The sequence below is a fragment of the Notolepis coatsorum genome (genome assembly GCF_963971535.1).
Source record: "Notolepis coatsorum genome assembly, chromosome: 15".
In the NCBI taxonomy this organism is placed as follows: domain Eukaryota; kingdom Metazoa; phylum Chordata; class Actinopteri; order Aulopiformes; family Paralepididae; genus Notolepis; species Notolepis coatsorum.
In genome coordinates, this window is record NC_140179.1 from 71,597,505 (window position 1) to 71,619,892 (window position 22,388).

Consider the following 22,388-nt stretch of genomic DNA (forward strand, 5'->3'; position numbering starts at 1 on the left):
TCTACCTGGGGGGGGGGGGCTGCGCAAGACACATTGGTGCCTCAGGACCGGCCCTGGACCGCTGCTTATACACGAGCACTGGAGTGAATCTGAAGTGTTGGAGAACTCTTTAGACGTTCACTCAGCCACTTCTCGGGCCCGTTCCTGTGCGACTAAAGAAACGGATGATGGTCCTTGTCAAATGGTCACTTTAAAGCAGATGACTCACGACCGTCTCCCCCGTCAAGGCTCGAAGGAGACTTGTTCCTACTGACTGATGCAGAGCAGAGGCTATACATGGTCTAACCAACGAACCGTATCACCGGCTGTAATTGTCGACGTATGTAATTTGAAATCTGATCAGCTGGATTCATCCCGGTGCGGCCAGAGAGAGAGAGGATCACTAAACAACAGCCTTTGATTGATGGCATTTCTGAATGGGTGTAATTGCGTGTTAATATGGAGATTGTTTTTCTTCTTCTCTCTCTCTCTCTCTCTCTCTCTCTCTCTCTCTCTCTCTCTCTCTCTCTCTCTCTCTCTCTCTCTCTCTCTCTCTCTCTCTCTCTCTCTCTCTCTCTCTCTCTCTCTCTCTCTCTCTCTCTCTCCTCTCGTAGGTGAATGCAAATATGACTTCCAGGCGTGGGGGGAGTGTGACCTTGCCACAGGGAAGAAGAACAGGACAGGCGTGCTGAAACGGGCTCTGATGGATGCCACCTGTGCCACCACGGTCACCGCCACCAAGCCCTGTGGAAAGATCCCCAAGACCAAGCTGCAAGGTAGGCTTATTGTAACCCCCAACCGTTCACTAATCAGCACACCTATTTCACACCTATTTCCTGACCATAGCTTACTTTAGCTCACCCAAAACAATCTCCTAGTTATACAAATATCTATCTATCTATCTATCTATCTATCTATCTATCTATCTATCTATCTATCTATCTATCTATCTATCTATCTATCTATCTATCTATCTATCTATCTATCTATCTATCTATCTATCTATCTATCTATCTATCTATCTATCTATCTATCTATCTATCTATCTATCTATCTATCTATCTATCTATCTATCTATCTATCTATCTATCTATCTATCTATCTATCTATCTATCTATCTATCTATCTATCTATCTATCTATCTATCTATCTATCTATCTATCTATCTATCTATCTATCTATCTATCTATCTATCTATCTATCTATCTGTCTGTCTGTCTGTCTGTCTGTCTGTCTGTCTGTCTGTCTGTCTGTCTGTCTGTCTGTCTGTCTGTCTGTCTGTCTGTCTGTCTGTCTGTCTGTCTGTCTGTCTGTCTGTCTGTCTGTCTGTCTGTCTGTCTGTCTGTCTGTCTGTCTGTCTGTCTGTCTGTCTGTCTGTCTGTCTGTCTGTCTGTCTGTCTGTCTGTCTGTCTGTCTGTCTGTCTGTCTGTCTGTCTGTCTGTCTGTCTGTCTGTCTGTCTGTCTGTCTGTCTGTCTGTCTGTCTGTCTGTCTGTCTGTCTGTCTGTCTGTCTGTCTGTCTGTCTGTCTGTCTGTCTGTCTGTCTGTCTGTCTGTCTGTCTGTCTGTCTGTCTGTCTGTCTGTCTGTCTGTCTGTCTGTCTGTCTGTCTGTCTGTCTGTCTGTCTGTCTGTCTGTCTGTCTGTCTGTCTGTCTGTCTGTCTGTCTGTCTGTCTGTCTGTCTGTCTGTCTGTCTGTCTGTCTGTCTGTCTGTCTGTCTGTCTGTCTGTCTGTCTGTCTGTCTGTCTGTCTGTCTGTCTGTCTGTCTGTCTGTCTGTCTGTCTGTCTGTCTGTCTGTCTGTCTGTCTGTCTGTCTATCTATCTATCTATCTATCTATCTATCTATCTATCTATCTATCTATCTATCTATCTATCTTTTATCTACTTTTTCTCCCCATTTTTCTATTTTTCTCCCGTCCCCAATTTCGTATTGTCCAATTCTACCCTCCCCTGTCTCGAACGTTGTTAGGCCATGCCTCCCACAAGCCGGCTGCAATGTGGACGAAGCTTTGCATCACGTGTCCCCTCCGGTACTCGAGGAGGCAGCCGTTGCATCTTTTCACCTGCACAGCGCGATCTCTCAGCTGCGAGGGTCTGCGTGGGAGGGACACGCCGCCCTCGTCGCTTCCTGATTCTACTGCGCAGGCACACCAACCGACCTGTAGGAGTCGCTGTCCACAACGTCCGATCCCCACCCACCAGCTTCCCACCCCCTAATACTGCCAATTGTATTAGTATGAACGACCAGCCAAGCTGGTAGCAGCGCAGCCGCTGTCTGTCTGTCTGTCTGTCTGTCTGTCTGTCTGTCTGTCTGTCTGTCTGTCTATCTATCTATCTATCTATCTATCTATCTATCTATCTATCTATCTATCTATCTATCTATCTATCTATCTATCTATCTATCGATCTATCGATCTATCGATCTTCGATCTATCTATCTATCTATCTATCTATCTATCTATCTATCTATCTATCTATCTATCTATCTATCTATCTATCTATCTATCTATCTATCTATCTATCTATCTATCTATCTATCTATCTATCTATCTATCTATCTATCTATCTATCTATCTATCTATCTATCTTTTATCTACTTTTTCTCCCCATTTTTCTATTTTTCTCCCGTCCCCAATTTCGTATTGTCCAATTCTACCCTCCCCTGTCTCGAACGTTGTTAGGCCATGCCTCCCACAAGCCGGCTGCAATGTGGACGAAGCTTTGCATCACGTGTCCCCTCCGGTACTCGAGGAGGCAGCCGTTGCATCTTTTCACCTGCACAGCGCGATCTCTCAGCTGCGAGGGTCTGCGTGGGAGGGACACGCCGCCCTCGTCGCTTCCTGATTCTACTGCGCAGGCACACCAACCGACCTGTAGGAGTCGCTGTCCACAACGTCCGATCCCCACCCACCAGCTTCCCACCCCCTAATACTGCCAATTGTATTAGTATGAACGACCAGCCAAGCTGGTAGCAACGCAGAGAGCTGGGCTCAAACCCAGCATCTCCTGCGTTGGTGGCGAGCTCCTTGCCCACTGCGCCACCTAGCCGCCCCTATCTATCTATCTATCTATCTATCTATCTATCTATCTATCTATCTATCTATCTATCTATCTATCTATCTATCTATCTATCTATCTATCTATCTATCTATCTATCTATCTATCTATCTATCTATCTATCTATCTATCTATCTATCTTTTATCTACTTTTTCTCCCCATTTTTCTATTTTTCTCCCGTCCCCAATTTCGTATTGTCCAATTCTACCCTCCCCTGTCTCGAACGTTGTTAGGCCATGCCTCCCACAAGCCGGCTGCAATGTGGACGAAGCCTTACACCACGTGTCCCCTCCGGTACTCGAGGAGGCAGCCGTCGCATCTTTTCACCTGCACAGCGCGATCTCTCAGCTGCGAGGGTCTGCGTGGGAGGGACACGCCACCCTCGTCGCTTCCTGATTCTACTGCGCAGGCACACCAACCGACCTGTAGGAGTCGCTGTCCACAACGTCCGATCCCCACCCACCAGCTTCCCACCCCCTAATACTGCCAATTGTATTAGTATGAACGACCAGCCAAGCTGGTAGCAACACAGAGAGCTGGGCTCAAACCCAGCATCTCCTGCGTTGGTGGCGAGCTCCTTGCCCACTGCGCCACCTAGCCGCCCCTATCTATCTATCTATCTATCTATCTATCTATCTATCTATCTATCTATCTATCTATCTATCTATCTATCTATCTATCTATCTATCTATCTATCTATCTATCTATCTATCTATCTATCTATCTATCTATCTATCTATCTATCTATCTATCTATCTATCTATCTATCTATCTATCTATCTATCTATCTCTGTCTGTCTGTCTGTCTGTCTGTCTGTCTGTCTGTCTGTCTGTCTGTCTGTCTGTCTGTCTGTCTGTCTGTCTGTCTGTCTGTCTGTCTGTCTGTCTGTCTGTCTGTCTGTCTGTCTGTCTGTCTGTCTGTCTGTCTGTCTGTCTGTCTATCTATCTATCTATCTATCTATCTATCTATCTATCTATCTATCTATCTATCTATCTATCTATCTATCTATCTATCTATCTATCTATCTATCTATCTATCTATCTATCTTTTATCTACTTTTTCTCCCCATTTTTCTATTTTTCTCCCGTCCCCAATTTCGTATTGTCCAATTCTACCTTCCCCTGTCTCGAACGTTGTTAGGCCATGCCTCCCACAAGCCGGCTGCAATGTGGACGAAGCTTTGCATCACGTGTCCCCTCCGGTACTCGAGGAGGCAGCCGTCGCATCTTTTCACCTGCACAGCGCGATCTCTCAGCTGCGAGGGTCTGCGTGGGAGGGACACGCCGCCCTCGTCGCTTCCTGATTCTACTGCGCAGGCACACCAACCGACCTGTAGGAGTCGCTGTCCACAACGTCCGATCCCCACCCACCAGCTTCCCACCCCCTAATACTGCCAATTGTATTAGTATGAACGACCAGCCAAGCTGGTAGCAACGCAGATAGCTGGGCTCAAACCCAGCATCCATCTCCTGCGTTGGTGGCGAGCTCCTTGCCCACTGCGCCACCTAGCCGCCCCTATCTATCTATCTATCTATCTATCTATCTATCTATCGATCTATCGATCTATCGATCTATCGATCGATCGATCGATCGATCGATCGATCGATCGATCGATCTATCTATCTATCTATCTATCTATCTATCTATCTATCTATCTATCTATCTATCTATCTATCTATCTATCTATCTATCTATCTATCTATCTATCTATCTATCTATCTATCTATCTATCTATCTATCTATCTATCTATGTCTGTCTGTCTGTCTGTCTGTCTGTCTGTCTGTCTGTCTGTCTGTCTGTCTGTCTGTCTGTCTGTCTGTCTGTCTGTCTGTCTGTCTGTCTGTCTGTCTGTCTGTCTGTCTGTCTGTCTGTCTGTCTGTCTGTCTGTCTGTCTGTCTGTCTGTCTGTCTGTCTGTCTGTCTGTCTGTCTGTCTGTCTGTCTGTCTGTCTGTCTATCTATCTATCTATCTATCTATCTATCTATCTATCTATCTATCTATCTATCTATCTATCTATCTATCTATCTATCTATCTATCTATCTATCTATCTATCTATCTATCTATCTATCTATCTATCTATCTATCTTTTATCTACTTTTTCTCCCCATTTTTCTATTTTTCTCCCGTCCCCAATTTCATATTGTCCAATTCTACCCTCCCCTGTCTCGAACGTTGTTAGGCCATGCAGCAGAACAGTACGACACAGGATACTTTTTTCTACATTCTGTTTCAACCACTCCCATGTGGTGCCTCCGGGTTCTACATCTCTCTATTTAACTATCACTGTGCACACAGAGAGGCTTTGTTTATGCTCCATGGAAATTACAAGGCATGAAATTATGTTCTTCAAACTAGCATTTACTATTTAATTGAAAAAATAAATAAATAAATAAATAAACTAAATAAATAATAATAATCCTAAAGGTACATGCCCAAGTAAATGGAAGATTGCTCCACTTCTACAAGGCCAATTTGCATGTTCTTCTTAAATTGTGATGAAACAAAGGAGAATATAAATGATGATTTTTTTTTTTACACCTTCGCCGGTGAATAACACCATGTTAGCTGAGCTCATTCAGCACCTTCTTGAGATCAAGTGTAATTTTTTTTTTAAATGTAAGCAAATGAATAAAGGGAAGATGAATAAACAGAAGGATTTGTAGATACAATAATATATTATAATCCATTTGAATTATACATAAAAAAAATTATTATGAACTATAAATGACCTTATTATGGCCAAATCTTTGGATAGGGAAAAAGCTCCTCTTTCAATGGCAGTGTTAAATCTGGATTTAGTCATTTTTTTTTTTTTGTATTTTATTTTTTTATTCTTTTTTAAAACAAACATATAAACAAACATGACAACACACGATAAGATATACAAGCATTAATTGTCAGGGCACATCCAATGAGATCACATTTTGGTTAGTTGTTTTATATAAGATATACCCATAATACCTGTTATCTAAAAAAAAACCCTACATACGTATGCTCAGCTCGAAACCCCCCCTCCCGGACCCCACCTTGAGAAGTACCTCCACTATCCCTCGCACCTAACCAGACACTACCATTATAAGCTAGCTTTTATTCTCTCCACCACTTCTAACCACATTGACATTTTGGATTCATTGAGACCCAGAATTCTTGCTGTAGATATTTCATGGTAAATTACATCGAGATATGTAAGAAACCAAACTTTACGGCACATTTTTTCCGGTTGAAACCAGCGTGATGCGATCAGCTTTTTGGCTACTGTGATACCCGATAAAACCAATCTCTTTAGCTGTGGATTCACTGCAAACTCAAAAACATCATTCAACAGCAATACCGAGGGGTGTACAGGTATATTCCAAGATACGAGTTTTGATATTTGTTGGGTCACATCTTTCCAGAATGCCTTAACTGGTGAGCAGTCCCAATACATGTGCATAAATGTCCCTTCGTCCCCATTTGTACATTGGGTGCATTTGGAATCTTGTTTGAGCCCCATTCGGCACAGTCTTATAGGAGTCAAGTATGTCCTGTGAATATAGTTAAGATTGATTTGTTGATGATCCGGGTTCCTTGATGTAAGTCGGACATTTGCCCAGGCTCCTTGCCAATCAAAGTCATTTTCCAGGTCTGGTATATCCCTCCTCCAGACAGAGTCAAGTTGGAGGGTTTCATACGAGGACGTTAGTAATTGATGATAAAATTCTGAAACAAAACCTCTCGATGTCTCTCTTGAGTAGAAGAATTTGTGGTATCTGTGGTGTTCAATTGGTCTGTCTAATGGAACACCGTGAGACTTCAAACATAGCTCTAACTGTTTGTGAAAAAGCCATGTGGACTTGGTGAGATTAAATTTTTTGCGTATTTCTTTATCACTACAAAAACCCTGTTTGTTAAAAATATCCCCTAATGAGTGTATGCCTTGCTTTTCCCATATAGGGAATCTTATAGGTCGTTTTCCAATTAAGAGAGCATTGTTATTGAATAAGGGAGTATGGTTGTGCCATTCTTGTGGGTTAGGATTTTTTTTTTGTGATTCACGCCATATCCGGATCGCATGAGTAATTATGGGGCCAAATTTTCGTTCACAGTGCTTGATTGGTAGTTTAGTGTGTGCTATGTCCTTCAGTCTATGTGGGGCTACTATGTTTTCTTCTATTTTCCTCCAAGATGCTAATGCTTGGGAGTCAAACCATGTTGTCAATGGACTTAATGAGTACGCCTTAAAATATAGGAAAAAATCTGGAAATGCCATGCCACCATCTGCTTTATTTCTCTGTGCGGTGGATCTTTTTATACGTGGTGGTTTGTTATTCCAAATAAATTTGTATGTGGAGGAGTGTAATCTTTTCCAGTAACCCTCTGGAGGGGGTAACGGTAGCATTGAACAGAAGAAGTTGATTTTAGGTAGTACATCCATCTTAACTATTGATATCCGTGCTTGTACTGTGTTCTTAAGTTTTGCCCATCTATCAAGGTCGTCTTTGATTTTGTTTTGGATTTTTGTGTAGTTGTGCTTCACCGTTTGTCTTATGGTAGGGAATATTTCCACTCCCAAGCATCTGAAATGTTTTACCATCGGTATCTGTCCTGGGAGGGTTGTATCTTTTTTTGCAGGGGTGTTAAGTGGAAGGAAAGCCGACTTCGGCCAATTTATCTTAAATCCCGATAAATCACCAAAGTCCTCAATCAACTTGAGCAGATGAGGCAATGTGGTGTTGGGGTTTTTCATGAACAATATTACATCGTCCGCATATAAACAAATTTTTTGTTGTGTGCCCTTGATTACGATAGGTTCTATGGATTGGGATTGTCTTATATATTGTGCTAACGGCTCTAATGATAGATTGAACAGACCGGGACTAAGAGGGCAACCTTGTCTGGCTGAGCGCGATACCGGAAAGATATCGGAGATGATTGTGCCTGTTATAATCATGGCCGATGGGTCTTTGTATAATACTTTAATCATATCGATGAATCCTTTTCCTAACCCCATCCTTTCTAGCACTGCCCACAGATACGACCATTCCAGCCTGTCAAAGGCCTTCATAGCATCCAGGGACAGTATCGCCTTAGGTATGGTATCCTCTTTGTCGGCATCAAGTACGTGCAGTATACGTCTTATGTTCTCAGTGATCAGGCGGCCTCCTATGAAGCCAGTTTGGTCCGGGTGAACTAAAGACGTCATATGCTTTTGTAATCTGATGGCTAATACCTTAGAGTACAGTTTGATATCTGTTCCGAGGAGGCTTACAGGTCTATAACTACCGCACTCGTTGGGGTCTTTGTCTTTTTTAAGGAGGACTGTTATGAGTGCAATATTGTCGGTTTTATGGAAGTTCCCCTCTTTGACTGAGTATAAGATCATATTTAGTAATAATGGGCCAATTATGTCCCAACAAGAAAGGTACATTTCTGATGGGAAACCGTCTCTTCCTGGAGCCTTACCACTTTTCATTGCGGTTATGGCCATCTTGAGTTCCTCTAGTGTGATCGGTATTTCTAACTGTTTAGCGTCATCCTCTGAAAGTTTAGGGAGAATAATTTGATTAAGAAATGTGTCCATTTTGTTTTGATCGAAGGTCATTTCTGATTTATATAAATCGGAGTAGAATACTTTGAATGTATCGTTTATTTTTACCGGATCTGTTACAAGTACTTGTTGTGCTCTAATGGTAGTTATATCTGCAAATGTTGCATTAATTCTTAATCGCATGGCTAATAGGTGGCTGGGTTTGGAACCATGAGAGTACTGCTGTTGTCTTGTGCTGCGTATTTGTATTTCCGATTGTTGTCTGTATATGTCATTGATCTCTATTTTTAGTACGTTAACTTGATTTTCTAGTCGAGTTGAGTTGTTGTATTTCAGAGAATTAAATAACGTTGAGTAAAGCGTTTCCAGCTCATCCAGTTTTGTGTTTTGATTCTTGCGCATTTTGGAGGAAAAGCTATCCGTGAAGTCTTTGATCATTCCCTTTACCGACATCCATATTATTCTGGGGTCTTGCACCGAGTTTACATTCTCCCGTTGGAATACTATAAGAGCTTCTTTGAGTTGTGTAATGAATTCCTTGTTGTTAAGCAGCAACGAGTTAAATCGCCATCTTGGGGCTCGGGAGGATAGTATACCAAATGTACCTTTAAGGAGTAAATAACAGTGATCTGATAGTGCGTTGGGTATCATTTCCACTTCATAATTATCAAATAGTTTCTGTGATGCAAAGACATAATCTATTCTGGATAGTGTCTTATGTCTCGCAGATCGACAAGAGTACTTTCGGGTCGTGGGGTTAAGTAACCGCCATAAGTCCTTTACACCTGTAATCTTTGACCAATCCTTTAATGCCTTCGATGAATTCTTTTGTTCGCTGGAAAAGGCGAGGTAAGATTTGTCTATCCTTGGGTTCCAGATGGCATTAAAATCCGCTCCTATTATAAATGAGTAATCGGGAATGTCTAACATTGCATTGGTTAGTGTAGTGAAGAAATCTTCTTCGTACAAATTTGGGGCGTATACCGCTATCAACGCTATTTTCCTGTTCTTATGTTCAATCTTAGCTATAGTTATCCGACCTTCTACATCAGACCATACTCCCTTTAGTACAATATTCAACTTACGTTTAACGACTATTGCTACACCCCGAGTTCTCGTACCAATAGAGGAGTGACTGATATTATGGTATATGTTGTCCGCTAATTTACCTATGTCTTTCCCTAGAATGTGTGTTTCGCTTAGCAGAGCAATGTCCACATGTTCTTTTTTCATCAGTGTGAGCACGCTTTTGCGTTTAAGTTGGTTATTTATTCCCCCGGTGTTCCATATCATTATATTCAAACTAGCCATAGTCTATACATGTTGCATTGTAATTTTTGGTAATGCTTCTAGAGTGCGAGGCAATACTAGATATACATCCCACTAGTGAGGTCCCGTTGAGAGCCGAGCTTAAAAACATACATATATACAAATAAAAATCCCCTACCCTTCCCTCCCACCGAGAGTCGTACAGGATTGTGTTCCATGAACACAACCTTTGCGTATGACTCTCTCCCTTGCACCACCGGATATCCCAGAATGATCCAATTATCCTTAACATTCCTATGTATACCATAGGATCTAACACTCTAAATTCTACCATAAGTAGAATGTCGACTGTGGCTTGGCCACTTACCCGTAAAAAATAAATAAATAAAAATTTAAATGAGATAAACTAAAAATAAAGACCAAAAATAAGCTTCAATTGTCATGCCTTAATCACTTACATTTTATATGAACTTGTAATTTATAGTAATTTATAGTAACCCATGAATAATATGAAGGTATTGAACTGAAGAGAGAGCCTCAATAAATCAGAGAGAGCGGATGAAAAAGAAAGAAAAAAAAAACAAGTAAAAGGAAGAGAACATTAACTTAGATCTTAAAAGAGCATTGCTATGCTTAAACATCTAAAGTATTAATTGGAGAAGTAGTGAAATTATTTCCCATTAAATAAAAAAACAATTTTTAAATACGTATATGCAGCATTTCCCCCGACCGGGGTGGGCGATGATCGTTGTGTAGAGTGATCTTTCAGCCGGCCGGCTATGATGGCTCTGTGGTTTGCCTCTAGATAGCTGTTGATTATTCCCCCGAGGGGCTTCTGGTAGATTGAATGACCACGTATTGCTGATATTCCAGAATGTTCCATATATCAAAGAATGCTTCGATGTTCTAGATTATTCCAATATGTCATTTTTACATTGTCTGAATGTTCCAGTATGTTCTGGAGTGTTCCAATCTTAAATCCAATATGTCCGCAATAATATACACGTCGGGGAAAGTATTCAAAAACTCTGAGCACGTAGGTCTCTCTGTCCCAAATCCTTGATTATTAAAGGTTGTACTATATGGTGACCTTGCATAACTGAGATTTAAAAGGCCATTTATACATTAATCTGCTCCTGTTCAGACAGGAATTTGGCTGCCTCTTCAGGCGATTTGAGGAGAAATTTTGCTCCTTGTTTGTCGACGGCGCGAAGTATTGCAGGGTATATTAGTAGGGGTCTGTAATTCCCCAGGTATAGTTGAGACATCACCGTCTTGAACTTGGCACGCAGTTCCACTACCTCACGACAATGATCTTCAAAGCAGTGTATTGGTACCTCCATGTGTTTCAGATTGCCTTTCATCCTGCGAATTCCACGCATAATCATTTCTTTTATTCTGACTTGGCGCAGTACAACTAATATCACTCTGGGCTTAGCGTTGCTGTCACTGGAGCGGGGTCCCAATCTGAAGCTCTCATCCACCTCCGGTATTTTAGGAAGGATTCCTGTTCCCAAGATTTTCTGTAATTCTGTGGCAAACTCTTCAGGGTTTTCACATTTCACTGATTCGTCCAGACCGACAATGCGAATATTCAGCCTGCGTTTTTGATATTCCATCTCGAATATTTTGGCTTTCTGTTCTTTATTGATTCGCGTGAGCTCCTCCGTTATTCCGCTGAGCTCCGTCTTGATTTCATTGTAGTTCCCCTTCATCTCGGCAGTTAGGTTAACTGTGTTAGCGTCTACTTCTTTGTAGATGTGAGTGAATTTGATTTCGTGGGCTTCCACTACTTTCTCCAGAGCCTCGGTGCGTTTATTCTGTGCTTCGGCGTCCGCTCTCAGCGCATCGATTTTGCCTTCAATAGATTCTTTAATAGCATCTACTTTTTGGGTTATTATCTTCTGTGATTCTGTGATCATTTCCTCCATTCTCTTCTCCATTGTCTTCCCCATTTCTTCCATTTTCCGGATGATATGTTCGGTGTCTGCGGAGGTCTTTGATGGGGTTGAACTTGAAGCGGCCTCTGTCGAGTCAATACTTTCTGCTGCCCGCTGTACGTATCCTGGGTTACGTAGCGGGATCTCTTCGACTAGTTTTTGGTCTTTCCCTAGGTTTTTCCTTGATGGCATCTCGATTCTTTTGGTCAATATAGTTAGTTGATAGTCTCAGTTGATATATGCGTCAAGTTTTAAACGCATTAATGGTATATAATTATGATTTTAAAACGAAAAAAAAAATAACGGGTGAGCAGCTGTGTCACATGCGACCTACTCCATTCCACAGCTAAACCGGAAGCCGGATTTAGTCATTTATTTATATATTTATGATAAAAGAGAGATAGAATTAGCATTTTTCCGATAAATTCGTATTTTCGGAAAATCTTAAAAACATCGGTAAACAAACGTAGTGCTGAAAATATACACTTTGACTGCTGTTTTGATAGGGTTAAGGTCTTTATTGGCTACATTTGAAAAAGAAACAACATTAATTAATACGGTCTGTATTGATCGATTTATGATAAAAACAACAGGGTCCCCCAATTGGGGGACCTTACAGCTTAAGGCGTTAAGACGCTTATGTTTGGGTTTGCATGTGTACATGGGCAGCAGCATCTCTGCAACGCACTGTGTGCCCTGGTTAGTTGCTACGTGATAGACATGAAGTTGTTGAGCTCTGGCCCTTTTTACTCCTCAACTCACAATAGTGATATATTGGTGTGTGTGTGTGTGTGTGTGTGTGTCTGGACACTATTGTATGCATAGTGCGTGATTCGAATAGTATCCGTGAGACCAGGCTTTATTCGGTCGATATTGTAGCTAATAAATAATGCCCTCCCTGCTTTCCAAGTAGGCCTACCCACCATTATGACATGCAGGCCAAAGGTGTTACACGCAGTGCCTTGCTCGAGGGCATTTAAACAGTGGGCGTAGAGGGAGTCAAAAAGCATTATTCATTCACTTTCCGCTGCCCATATGTCCCTACCGGGGTATCTAACCTGTGACCTTTTGCGGTCATAAGGCCACTCTCTAACCTTCGGGCCACTGCTGCCCCTTCTATAGGGGTATTATCCAGGTTAACACGCCATGTTTACCAGGCGTGTGGTGAAAGGGGTGCCCACTCGCTCAAGGCGTGGGAATCCATTGAAATCCAAGAGGGCAAGGGGTTGGAACATTGCTGATGCGTAGGGAGGAGAGGTCCAGCGTTTCACTGAGTAAAGACGATATAAACCCCTCAAGGGAAGGTTGCTATTTATTATTATAATTTCTTTATAAAAAAAATTGTTATGTCTTATTATTGTCTTATAAAAAATGCAGACAATGAGGTACAAATGTGGACAATGAGGTACGCCATGGTTAGGTACATTATTACAGTATATTATAAATTTAGTTGAGAATCAAAAGGATGAATCCTAACACCTTTTAACTATGTTAGAGTCTATGCTTCTTGGTGCACATTTACAGAAGGAACAAAGTAATGGAATGAGAAGCAACGGTTTGTCAAAATGTCTCGCTTTACAATTGCTACCTTGAGATTTCCCTTTGTTCGTCGTCCCTTAACCCTGACAGCGTTAATTACACTGTTCCAAGGATATCCCGGGCTGGTCGCCTATACCGGCGTGCGGCTCATGCTGATTGGATCTTTGCTGAATCACCAAGTGATTTAATCTGCTCGGTGTTGCCGGGGCTTGAACGTCTCGCGTTGAATTCTGCTTCAATGAATGCATCAATGAAAACGTTAGGCCACCATTTAGCGGTAATTACGTTCCTTTTAAATATCTTCAATCGTAATCAAAGATAATGACCTTGCTTTTTTTTTTTTTTTTTTTTTTTTTTTTGAGAAATTGCATGAAAACATAAAGAAGAAGGTGAGGAGACGGCAAGGAAGAAGATACGAGGATTAATTTCTCTTTTCATTTAACATGATCAGTATTCTTTTATTTGACATGTCGTTGTCAGGGGTGTAAAGTACTAGAGTACTTCGTACTAGAGTACTGGACTACAGAAGGAACTACACGACCAAGGTACCCATGTACATGTCAAAATACTTCCCAAAGGTCAGTGAATACCACGATCACAACACCAGAGCGAGCTCCACAAATCATGTTAAACCCAGATTTGGCTCAAACAAGGGACTAAACACGTTTCGCAATTATGCCACATCAATGTGGAACGCCCTACCCAAAGCTGTAAAGGAATGTGAATCACTACCCACTTTCAAAAACACTCTCAAAGAACACCTACGGGAGACTGCAATTCGAAACTGGCCCCTGTAAATGTCCTAACACAACCCCCTCCAATGTACAGTAAATTACCAAGTATGGTCTTGTCAATATTCCAATGTACAGTTTTGCTTGTACAGTGGTACAGTGTCCCCCACCCACCCACCCCTCCTACCCAACCCCCCCCCCCCACTCCTACCCAACCTCCCCCCCACTCCTATTCAACCCCCCCCCCCCACCCAACCACCTCCAACGTACAGTCCTACCTTTAATTTGTATATTTGTTTCTCTGGCCGAACTCACGTTAACGTTATTAATATGTGGCCGCACTTTATTTAAAAACAGCCAATGAAATCCCCATCAATGGAAAATGAACCCGCCCATACCCATGCTGATTGGTTCTTGTGCAAGACTAGAAAGCAGGGATCTTTGACACCTGCTATCAGACGAATAGACAGTCAGAGTGACGAGCTACAGAAGATGGCCACAAACGATAGTACGAGTGATGAAGAGGACGAAACGGAACATTTCATTCCCCCGGAATAAAAAAAAGTTTTTCCTTTTCCTTTTTTTTTACTTAAGTACATTTAAAGTAGAAACTTTTTTACTTTTACTCAAGTGTGTTTTTAGCCAGATACACTGACTTTTACTTGAGTACGTTTTTGAGACGGTAACCATACTTTCACTTAAGTATCATTTCTGGGTACTTTTTACACCCCTGGTCGTTGTGCACATCTGCTTAGAATAGGGTTGCCACCTATCCCGTAAAATACGGAATCGTAAGCCTTAGAATGACTGTTGAAAGGTTGTTGCGGCTGACATTAAGGCATGGCGATATACAGTAGAGGAAGTATCATGATATCCTTGTAATGATATTTGACGGTACACAACATACACTGCGATGTGGAATCTTTTTTTAGTTCTTGTTTTCCTACGAAATTGTCTTTGAAAATGACCATCCCGAATCCTAAAAACAAGAAGATAGATACCAATTTCCTCGATGTGCAATTCAGTTGCAAACTAGCCTAGCTTAGCACAAATGAATGGAAGCAGATACGGACCACTAGCCTAGCTTAAAACTCCGGAAGAAGTGTTTTTGGCAAAACAGCTAGGCTAACTGGTCCGTATCCACTTCCATTTGTTTGTGCTAAGTGAGGCTACCTTGCAGACGGATGGCTTTCTACTGAACGCACAGAGAGGAAATTGGTATCTATCTTCTTGTGTCACTCAGAAGACGGTAAGCGCATTCCCCATAATGTTGGCATGTGATATAAACAACCTCATGGTAAATAAATATTACTGTGGACACTATTGGATACATGCATACCTTTATGTGGGTTCATACGGTATATCTTAAAGGAACACGGCCAACATTTTGGGAAATTATCTTACTGTCTTCTCCAGAGAGAGACAAGAAGATAGATACCAGTTTTCTCTCTCTGTGCGTTCAGTAGAAAGCTACTTTTGCTGAAACTGTTATTTAAATAGTTGACAAACATGCTCCTTTTAAGAGGATTTGAATGAAAGATAGTGAGGCCCTTGGTCCTCTCAGGAGCTGTCAACTCTGTTCGACGACAGGACAGGACAGGCCCGGTCTCGTGCCAGGCACTGAGAAAACATAAACCTGATATACTAATTGGATTTAATTGCAAGCACTTATTCAAATAAAACCAGGCTAAGTTTTGGAGTGCAGTGAATTTAAATAAAAGCAGAACCTCCAATTATCTGCCCTTGTTTGTGTATTAAAGTTGAGGACCAAGTGACCTTTGATCAGAATTAAATTTGCTGTGCCTTTAATAGGCATTTCACAGACGCCAGGAAATTATACGATGGGAATTATGCAGGGGCCCCCTATTGATGTTGTTTCTGCACCCTGTGGATCATCATTTCCTCTTTTCTGCCCCTTTCACATAATGAAGTACTCGCTGCTTTGCAATTCATAGACCCTAGGTGTTCTACTGGAGAGGACAATTTAGATTATTATTATAAATTTTTTTTTGTATATATATATATATATAGAAAGTTGGCTGCTGTGACTGTTTTACCATATTTTGTTGTTTATTTGTCTTTTCTTGATCGTAAACCCGTTCCTACAAGTTGAAATAAAGGTTTGAAATTAAATTCAATTGTAGATAATCTTAACTTTTGCCATAATGATAGATGATATTTAGACGCCAGGTGATAGATGATAGATAATCCGTGGGGAAGCAGATAAGGATTGGCACCTGTCCTAAATGTAAATGTAGATACAGTTTATCCCCCTCTGCATCCACTCTCACGTGTCAGGTAAGCCGCGGACACTATCATATTGTGTAGCTCTACCTAAGCTGTAAAAAAAAAAAAAAAAAAAATCACAAGTTGAGCCATTGGCAAACGGCTACTTTTTTTTGGATCACATTTTTATTTCCAATTTCTTTTTTCTAACAACATCACAGACAACATTGACATCAATAATAATAATAATAATAATAATAATAATAATAATAATAATAATAATAATAATAATAATAATAATAATAATAATAATAATAATGATAATAATAATAAATAATAATATATGCTTCTTAGCAAACTTCTTAGCTTAACATAACAGACCTAAGTTTGGGGAACTAATGGGATAACTGGGGATGCAACAAAAGTGCAACTAGGGCTAAAAACCCAATGAAATACAATTTGAATAATAATAAATATGCTTCTTAGCAGACTTCTTAGCTTAACACTTTAAGTGCCGAAAACGTGTTTAGGCGTCTTTCCTAGCCATGCTAAAGTTGCCGAGGACGCCCTAATTCGTCTTTAATATCAATATTTCAAAAATCTGTGATCGGAATCATATTTCCCCTCTGCAGCCTTCACACACAGTTCTGAGCTCCTCTCAATCCTCTAGCGGTTCAAGAGCGCCATCTGGTGGCCGATCGGCAGAAGCGCCAAACAGGAAGTCATGTGGATGAAGTGGTGATCACCCATATTACTTCCGGGCACTCTCTATAGGTCCCGGGACTCGAGCTCAACACAATACATAGCGATCCGTTGCCAATAACTCGATAAACAACATGATTTGGACGTATATACTATTATACAACCTGGAAATGGACCGGGTATTTCGACATCCCATAATGGAAAACTGTCTACCCCACGCTGATCGCCCAACGGCCCGCGGAGACTGGGGTGAGTTTTAGCATGTAGTATTACCGTGTTCGACACTAACTGCTATGATGAACATTTGACCCACATTAGATGAATGGTATAACGTTGCCCACGGAATTATAAACGATCCCCCGCCCATCCGGTCATCATCAGATGATACGTAGAAACTTCTAGAAGCACGTCCATTTTAAATTTTTCATCTGGCACCGATCGCTACCAAACTGTATTTGATCATCAATATAATGCATTTGGGGCTATAAATCACGTTCTGGAGAAAGCTGCAGAAAGAGATGAAAACATACTTATACTTTAGATCATATTTTAGTATGAATATGTGAATGAAAAAGTTTAACGTTCATACACCCTGAACAATACATATAGGACATTGAATAGGCCCTAATAATGGCAATCTAGCAATATAATTTAAAAAGTTATAGCCCTGCAAAGAAGGGGAACTTCTCCATAGACAAATAGAGCTGGCAACGGATGGTATATCATGAATTTAATTAACATAACATACCTACGTTTGGGGAACTAATGGGATAACTGGGGATGCAACAAAAGTGCAACTAGGGCTAAAAAACCAATGAAATAAAATTATAATAATAATAAATAATATATGCTTCTTAGCATACTTCTCAATGTCCATTGTCCACATTGTGCTCAATGTCCAATCTGTTCCTCTGCTTTGTCTTCAGCTGGACCAGAGCTGAGAAGCCACTTTCACAAAGATAGGTAGTGCAAAAAAAAATAGAAAAAAAAGATGTATGAAAAAAATTCACACACATCCGCGACCCACAAAAAATTATGCTAATGATGCGTATATTGCGTGGCAGCTATTGTGTTAAGATGAGTAACAATAACAATAACAAAAACTATGGTATCCCTTTGGGTACCTTATTAGCAAACGGCTACTTGAAAATATAAATTGAGACAACATTTTTGCGCTATGGGAAAAAAAATCACACGTTGTCTCAAATTATATTTTGAAGAAACCATTTTGAATTCGATTTTTGTTGTTGTTGTTTTTGTTGTTGTTGTTGTTGTTGTTGTTGTTGTTAGTATTGAATCAACTAAATAGGAGAGAGTGCATATTAACACTATGGCGTCCGTCCACGTATATATACGTGTTTCGAAAAAGAGCGTTGTGGACCAGAGCCACGTATATACTCGTGGCAAGTTGTTATTGTTTTATTCCATATTTATAACGCTTATTAGGTACCCGATCCACTAGCAGGATCTTTTCACATATTTGATTTTCGAAACATGCAGTACCGGCCAGACCCGCTTAGGGGCGCCATCGCTCCACTGCAGTATCATTGATGGGATTTAAAAAAAAAAATGCAAGTACAGTTCTGTGGGCGGATCATAGATCCTTGATTCCAAAAGAAGACCCTCCATCTTGGATCAGCTTGCCGAAAGTTTTTTTCAGCGTGGAATAATGGGATTTATGATTAGCCAATGTGCATATCGATCTACCAGAATCCGATGACTGGTGAGGAAATGCTGCCGGCGATCACATGGCCTGACGGTAGGATAATATTACCCCAAATTACAGCTGGATTGGACATTGTTTTATAACGTAACGTGATCGATCAGTGAAAATGCTATATTCCCCGCCGCCCCCATTTCATCCATAGATGCTCTGTAATAGTCCGGATGCTACGCAGTTTGTTTTATTTCATTCGTATATATACAGCAGAAATGGCGTTTGATATAACGGCGCCAACGTTTAGCCTTTTTTGCAGCCTCCTGCAGAAAAGCCTAGACTAAAAGCGCGATATACCTTATATTCACGACGCTATAAAATGACAACCAACAGATGGATTTTTATTTTCTTTAAGCCATTATGAAGGCACGGTTTATGCACTCAAGTGACAATGAGAATGGACAGATAGCAATACTATAAATGATATATAAAGCTCTTAGAAAGTACATCGGTTTGTTTACAATCCGCTGTCCTCTGAGGCCTAAATCGCAGCGCCCCGCCGGTCGCCATAGTGTTAACTCATTGACCGCCGGGGATTAGCGTGTGGTAGTATTGCCACGCTGTAAACGATGGGAGTTAGTCACCTTGTTTGTAGAGCTAAATCTATATTCTATATTATAGCCATGGATACAATACTATAGTCATTTGACATTGAGTTTCTTCCGCTCAAGATGCAAAAAAGATCCATACCTACCCGTGTTATACCGTGGTGAATATAAGTATGGTTTTAGAGCGGTCTAGGGTAATTCATGAAATGCTTAGTTATGGCAATATACGTCAATTCCATTGTAGATGTTGCCGTTTCTTGCCTGAACCCACTATTGTTCCGAAATCAAATCTACATCATAGGTATTATGTTCCATCATGAATGCATGAAAGGGGGGGGGGGGGGGGTTCGGTAACGGCATTCATATTCAACATTCAAATTCAAGCCAGAGCCTGCAGAATAATAAAAGACCCTCACCACAATACCGCCTTTGCGCATGGTTGCAAATATCTGATGAACAAACTGAAAATCATTGTAGCATCTTAGAAAAGTAATTTGCTATCTCAACGCCCTTTTGCTTACATACAGTATTGGCAACATTTAAGAGGATGCAGATGCATCTTTCCTATTTAAATATTGAGTAAATATTGAGATGAAAACAGACTGAATATAGTGGATCTACAGCAGAAGCACAGATGCAGAGAGTAAACAGCATGCGACTCACTGTGAATGTCTTATTGTCCCAGGATTGTATTTGTATTATATGTATTAGCGGCCAGTGTATTCAGAGTGTACAGTGGGAGGAACACAGCGTACTCTAAAGCCGGCCATACTGTATACTGAGAACAAAGGTGGATAACAAGTATGCAGCTTTGAATTGTTATTCATTTAATGACCCTCCTTACCTGTGAAATGTTAAAAATTGTGTCAGATGTTCAGTAAGCAGAGAAGGTGGCCAATCAGAAGAGGAAAAGCAACTCTTTGATATTTTAAACCAATAGGAGACGGTCACACAAACTAGTTCAGCTTCTCTGAAAACGCGTAATTATGTATAATTTTGTATAATTTTAGTGTCTCCAGGAAGTACTACAGGCCTACTGCCGCCTTAACACAACAGACAACACACATGTGTCTGTTATACAGACAGGATTCATTTAACCTTATGATTACTGGATCAGACTGGATCAGATTGGATCAGACTGGATCAGTGTCGGAAATGGATCAACTGACGTTTTTTGGTTGATGATTGTACATTTCTATAAAACGTGTGTTGACAGAATCTGGCTATGGGGCGACAATAATGTGGTCAAGAGGCATGGGCCCTCATTTATCAACTTGACGTACGCACAGATATGTGCTTAAGCCGTGCGTACGACCATTCCTAAGCAAAGTGTGGGATTTATCTATTTTAACTTGTGCTTGACTTTGTGCGTATATTTAAGCACAGGTCGGACCATGCGTAGGTGGCGCCGGTGGTAGAATATTTTCACAACGCGGAAATAAGCACTGACTGTGCTCTGCGTAACTCAACTCGTTATTATTTTGCGCATATATTGCAGAAATACGGGAACGTTTTGATTATATTTAAAAGGCTTTGCCATTGTTAAACGTAATAAGTGGAACCCCGAAGCTGTAAGCAGAATACAAGTCATATGAACACCCACGATATAAAAACGCATTGCAATTAGAACAGACAGAGGTTATTTGTTGAGTGTATGTGTATACAAAACCCTTGCAATAAATGTGTCTTATGAATGAAAAGCATACATGCTCTGGACACAGAGCATATATCGTGTGGGTGATATTACAGAATTTCACTTATTTAGTTTTACAATGTCAAAGCCTAAATCAAAACGTTCCCGTATTTCTGCAATCTATGCGCAAAATAATAACGAGTTGAGTTCCAACAAAGAACGTATTACATGCTGGTAGGCTGATAGAGTAAACTATGATATGAATATGAATATGATATGATCATATAAATACTGGTCCGTCCGCGAGGATATCGAGGACTCGGATAGCCATTAAGCCATTTGAGAATATAGGCGGCCTATAGCCTATACATATTATTTAATGTTTTCATAAGCGTAAAGATACAACAGCTAGATTAATGATCAAGTTAGTTTACTGTATGCAGGCTTCGCAGGGCTGTGTGTTATATATGCGCAAGTTACTGTTGCATAGTGTAGGCTGGCTGCTATTATATGTAATTCATAGGCTACCTAATACCAACAACAAAATGGATTGTATCATATGCCTCTACACACATTATATTATACACATCATATTATATCTTGGTTCGGCAGCGCCTCTGTGAACAATCTCTCAGAGTTTGCTCCATCAATAAACGCGCATTTTGGCTGATAATGTGCCGGTGGCCGGAGTCTCATTCAGGCCTAATTGTATTTAATTCAATTGTAATGTTATTACTGGGGTATCTAAAACATCACAATGTAGATCAGGGTTATCCACTGAAGCCATAATGACTCTGATCAGAACCACGGGCTCATGACGAGCGCACACAATAGGCATTGTAGAGCGCAGAGTTGGCGTGCTGAAATTGATTTAATTTCAGTCATTACAGTGCTTAATGTCGGGTCATCTCTTGTCATTTATTTCTGTCAATGTGCTGGTTCTGTAGCAGGACTGGGTCAGTCAACATCCTTGGCTCCCGGCGCACCGAAGATTATACGTTCAAGTTTGGTTGGACCTCGGTGATCAATCTCGCTCTCAGTGAAGTCTCTCAGAGTTCGCTTGGGTTAGTCCACTTTTCCACATTTCATGGGGGTGTTCCATTACCGTATATGGTTAATCGGGGCGGTTCTGGTATGCAAATACGTGAAAGTGTGCACGAGCCTCGGCGTAGGACCAAGGTGATATTTATCATGACAGGTGTGCGTAGGACCTGTGTACGCACGTGTGATGAATCCCGTTTCTTTTGTGCGTGCACACATTCTAAATTCTGTGCTTAAGTATGGAATTGGAACATTTTCTACGTCACGTTGATGAATGAGGGCCCATGGTTTCTATCTTTAGCCTTTGGCGTGGCTTATTCATTCACATGGTATGAGCAGCAGCACATGAGTTCTCCTCTCACTGAGAGGATGGTAGAGAAAGAGGTAGAGGGGGAGGAGACATCTCTTTTTATACTCGCCACCTGGTGGTATCATGAGTGGCTCCGCCTAGAGCGCCCTCTAGTGGAAACAGTTATATGC

General features: G+C 41.0%; 1 protein-coding gene across 1 annotated transcript in view; it reads left to right on the forward strand.

The window, feature by feature from the left end:
* The window catches only part of ptn (pleiotrophin), a gene marked incomplete at its 3' end in the record, with an annotated part of 188,721 nt that overhangs the window by 131,496 nt on the left and 34,837 nt on the right, over window positions 1-22,388 (forward strand). The window contains exon 4 of the mRNA XM_084331036.1: window positions 594-755. Coding sequence (XP_084187162.1) covers window positions 594-755 — 162 coding nt within the window. The remainder of the gene's footprint in view (window positions 1-593; window positions 756-22,388) is intronic.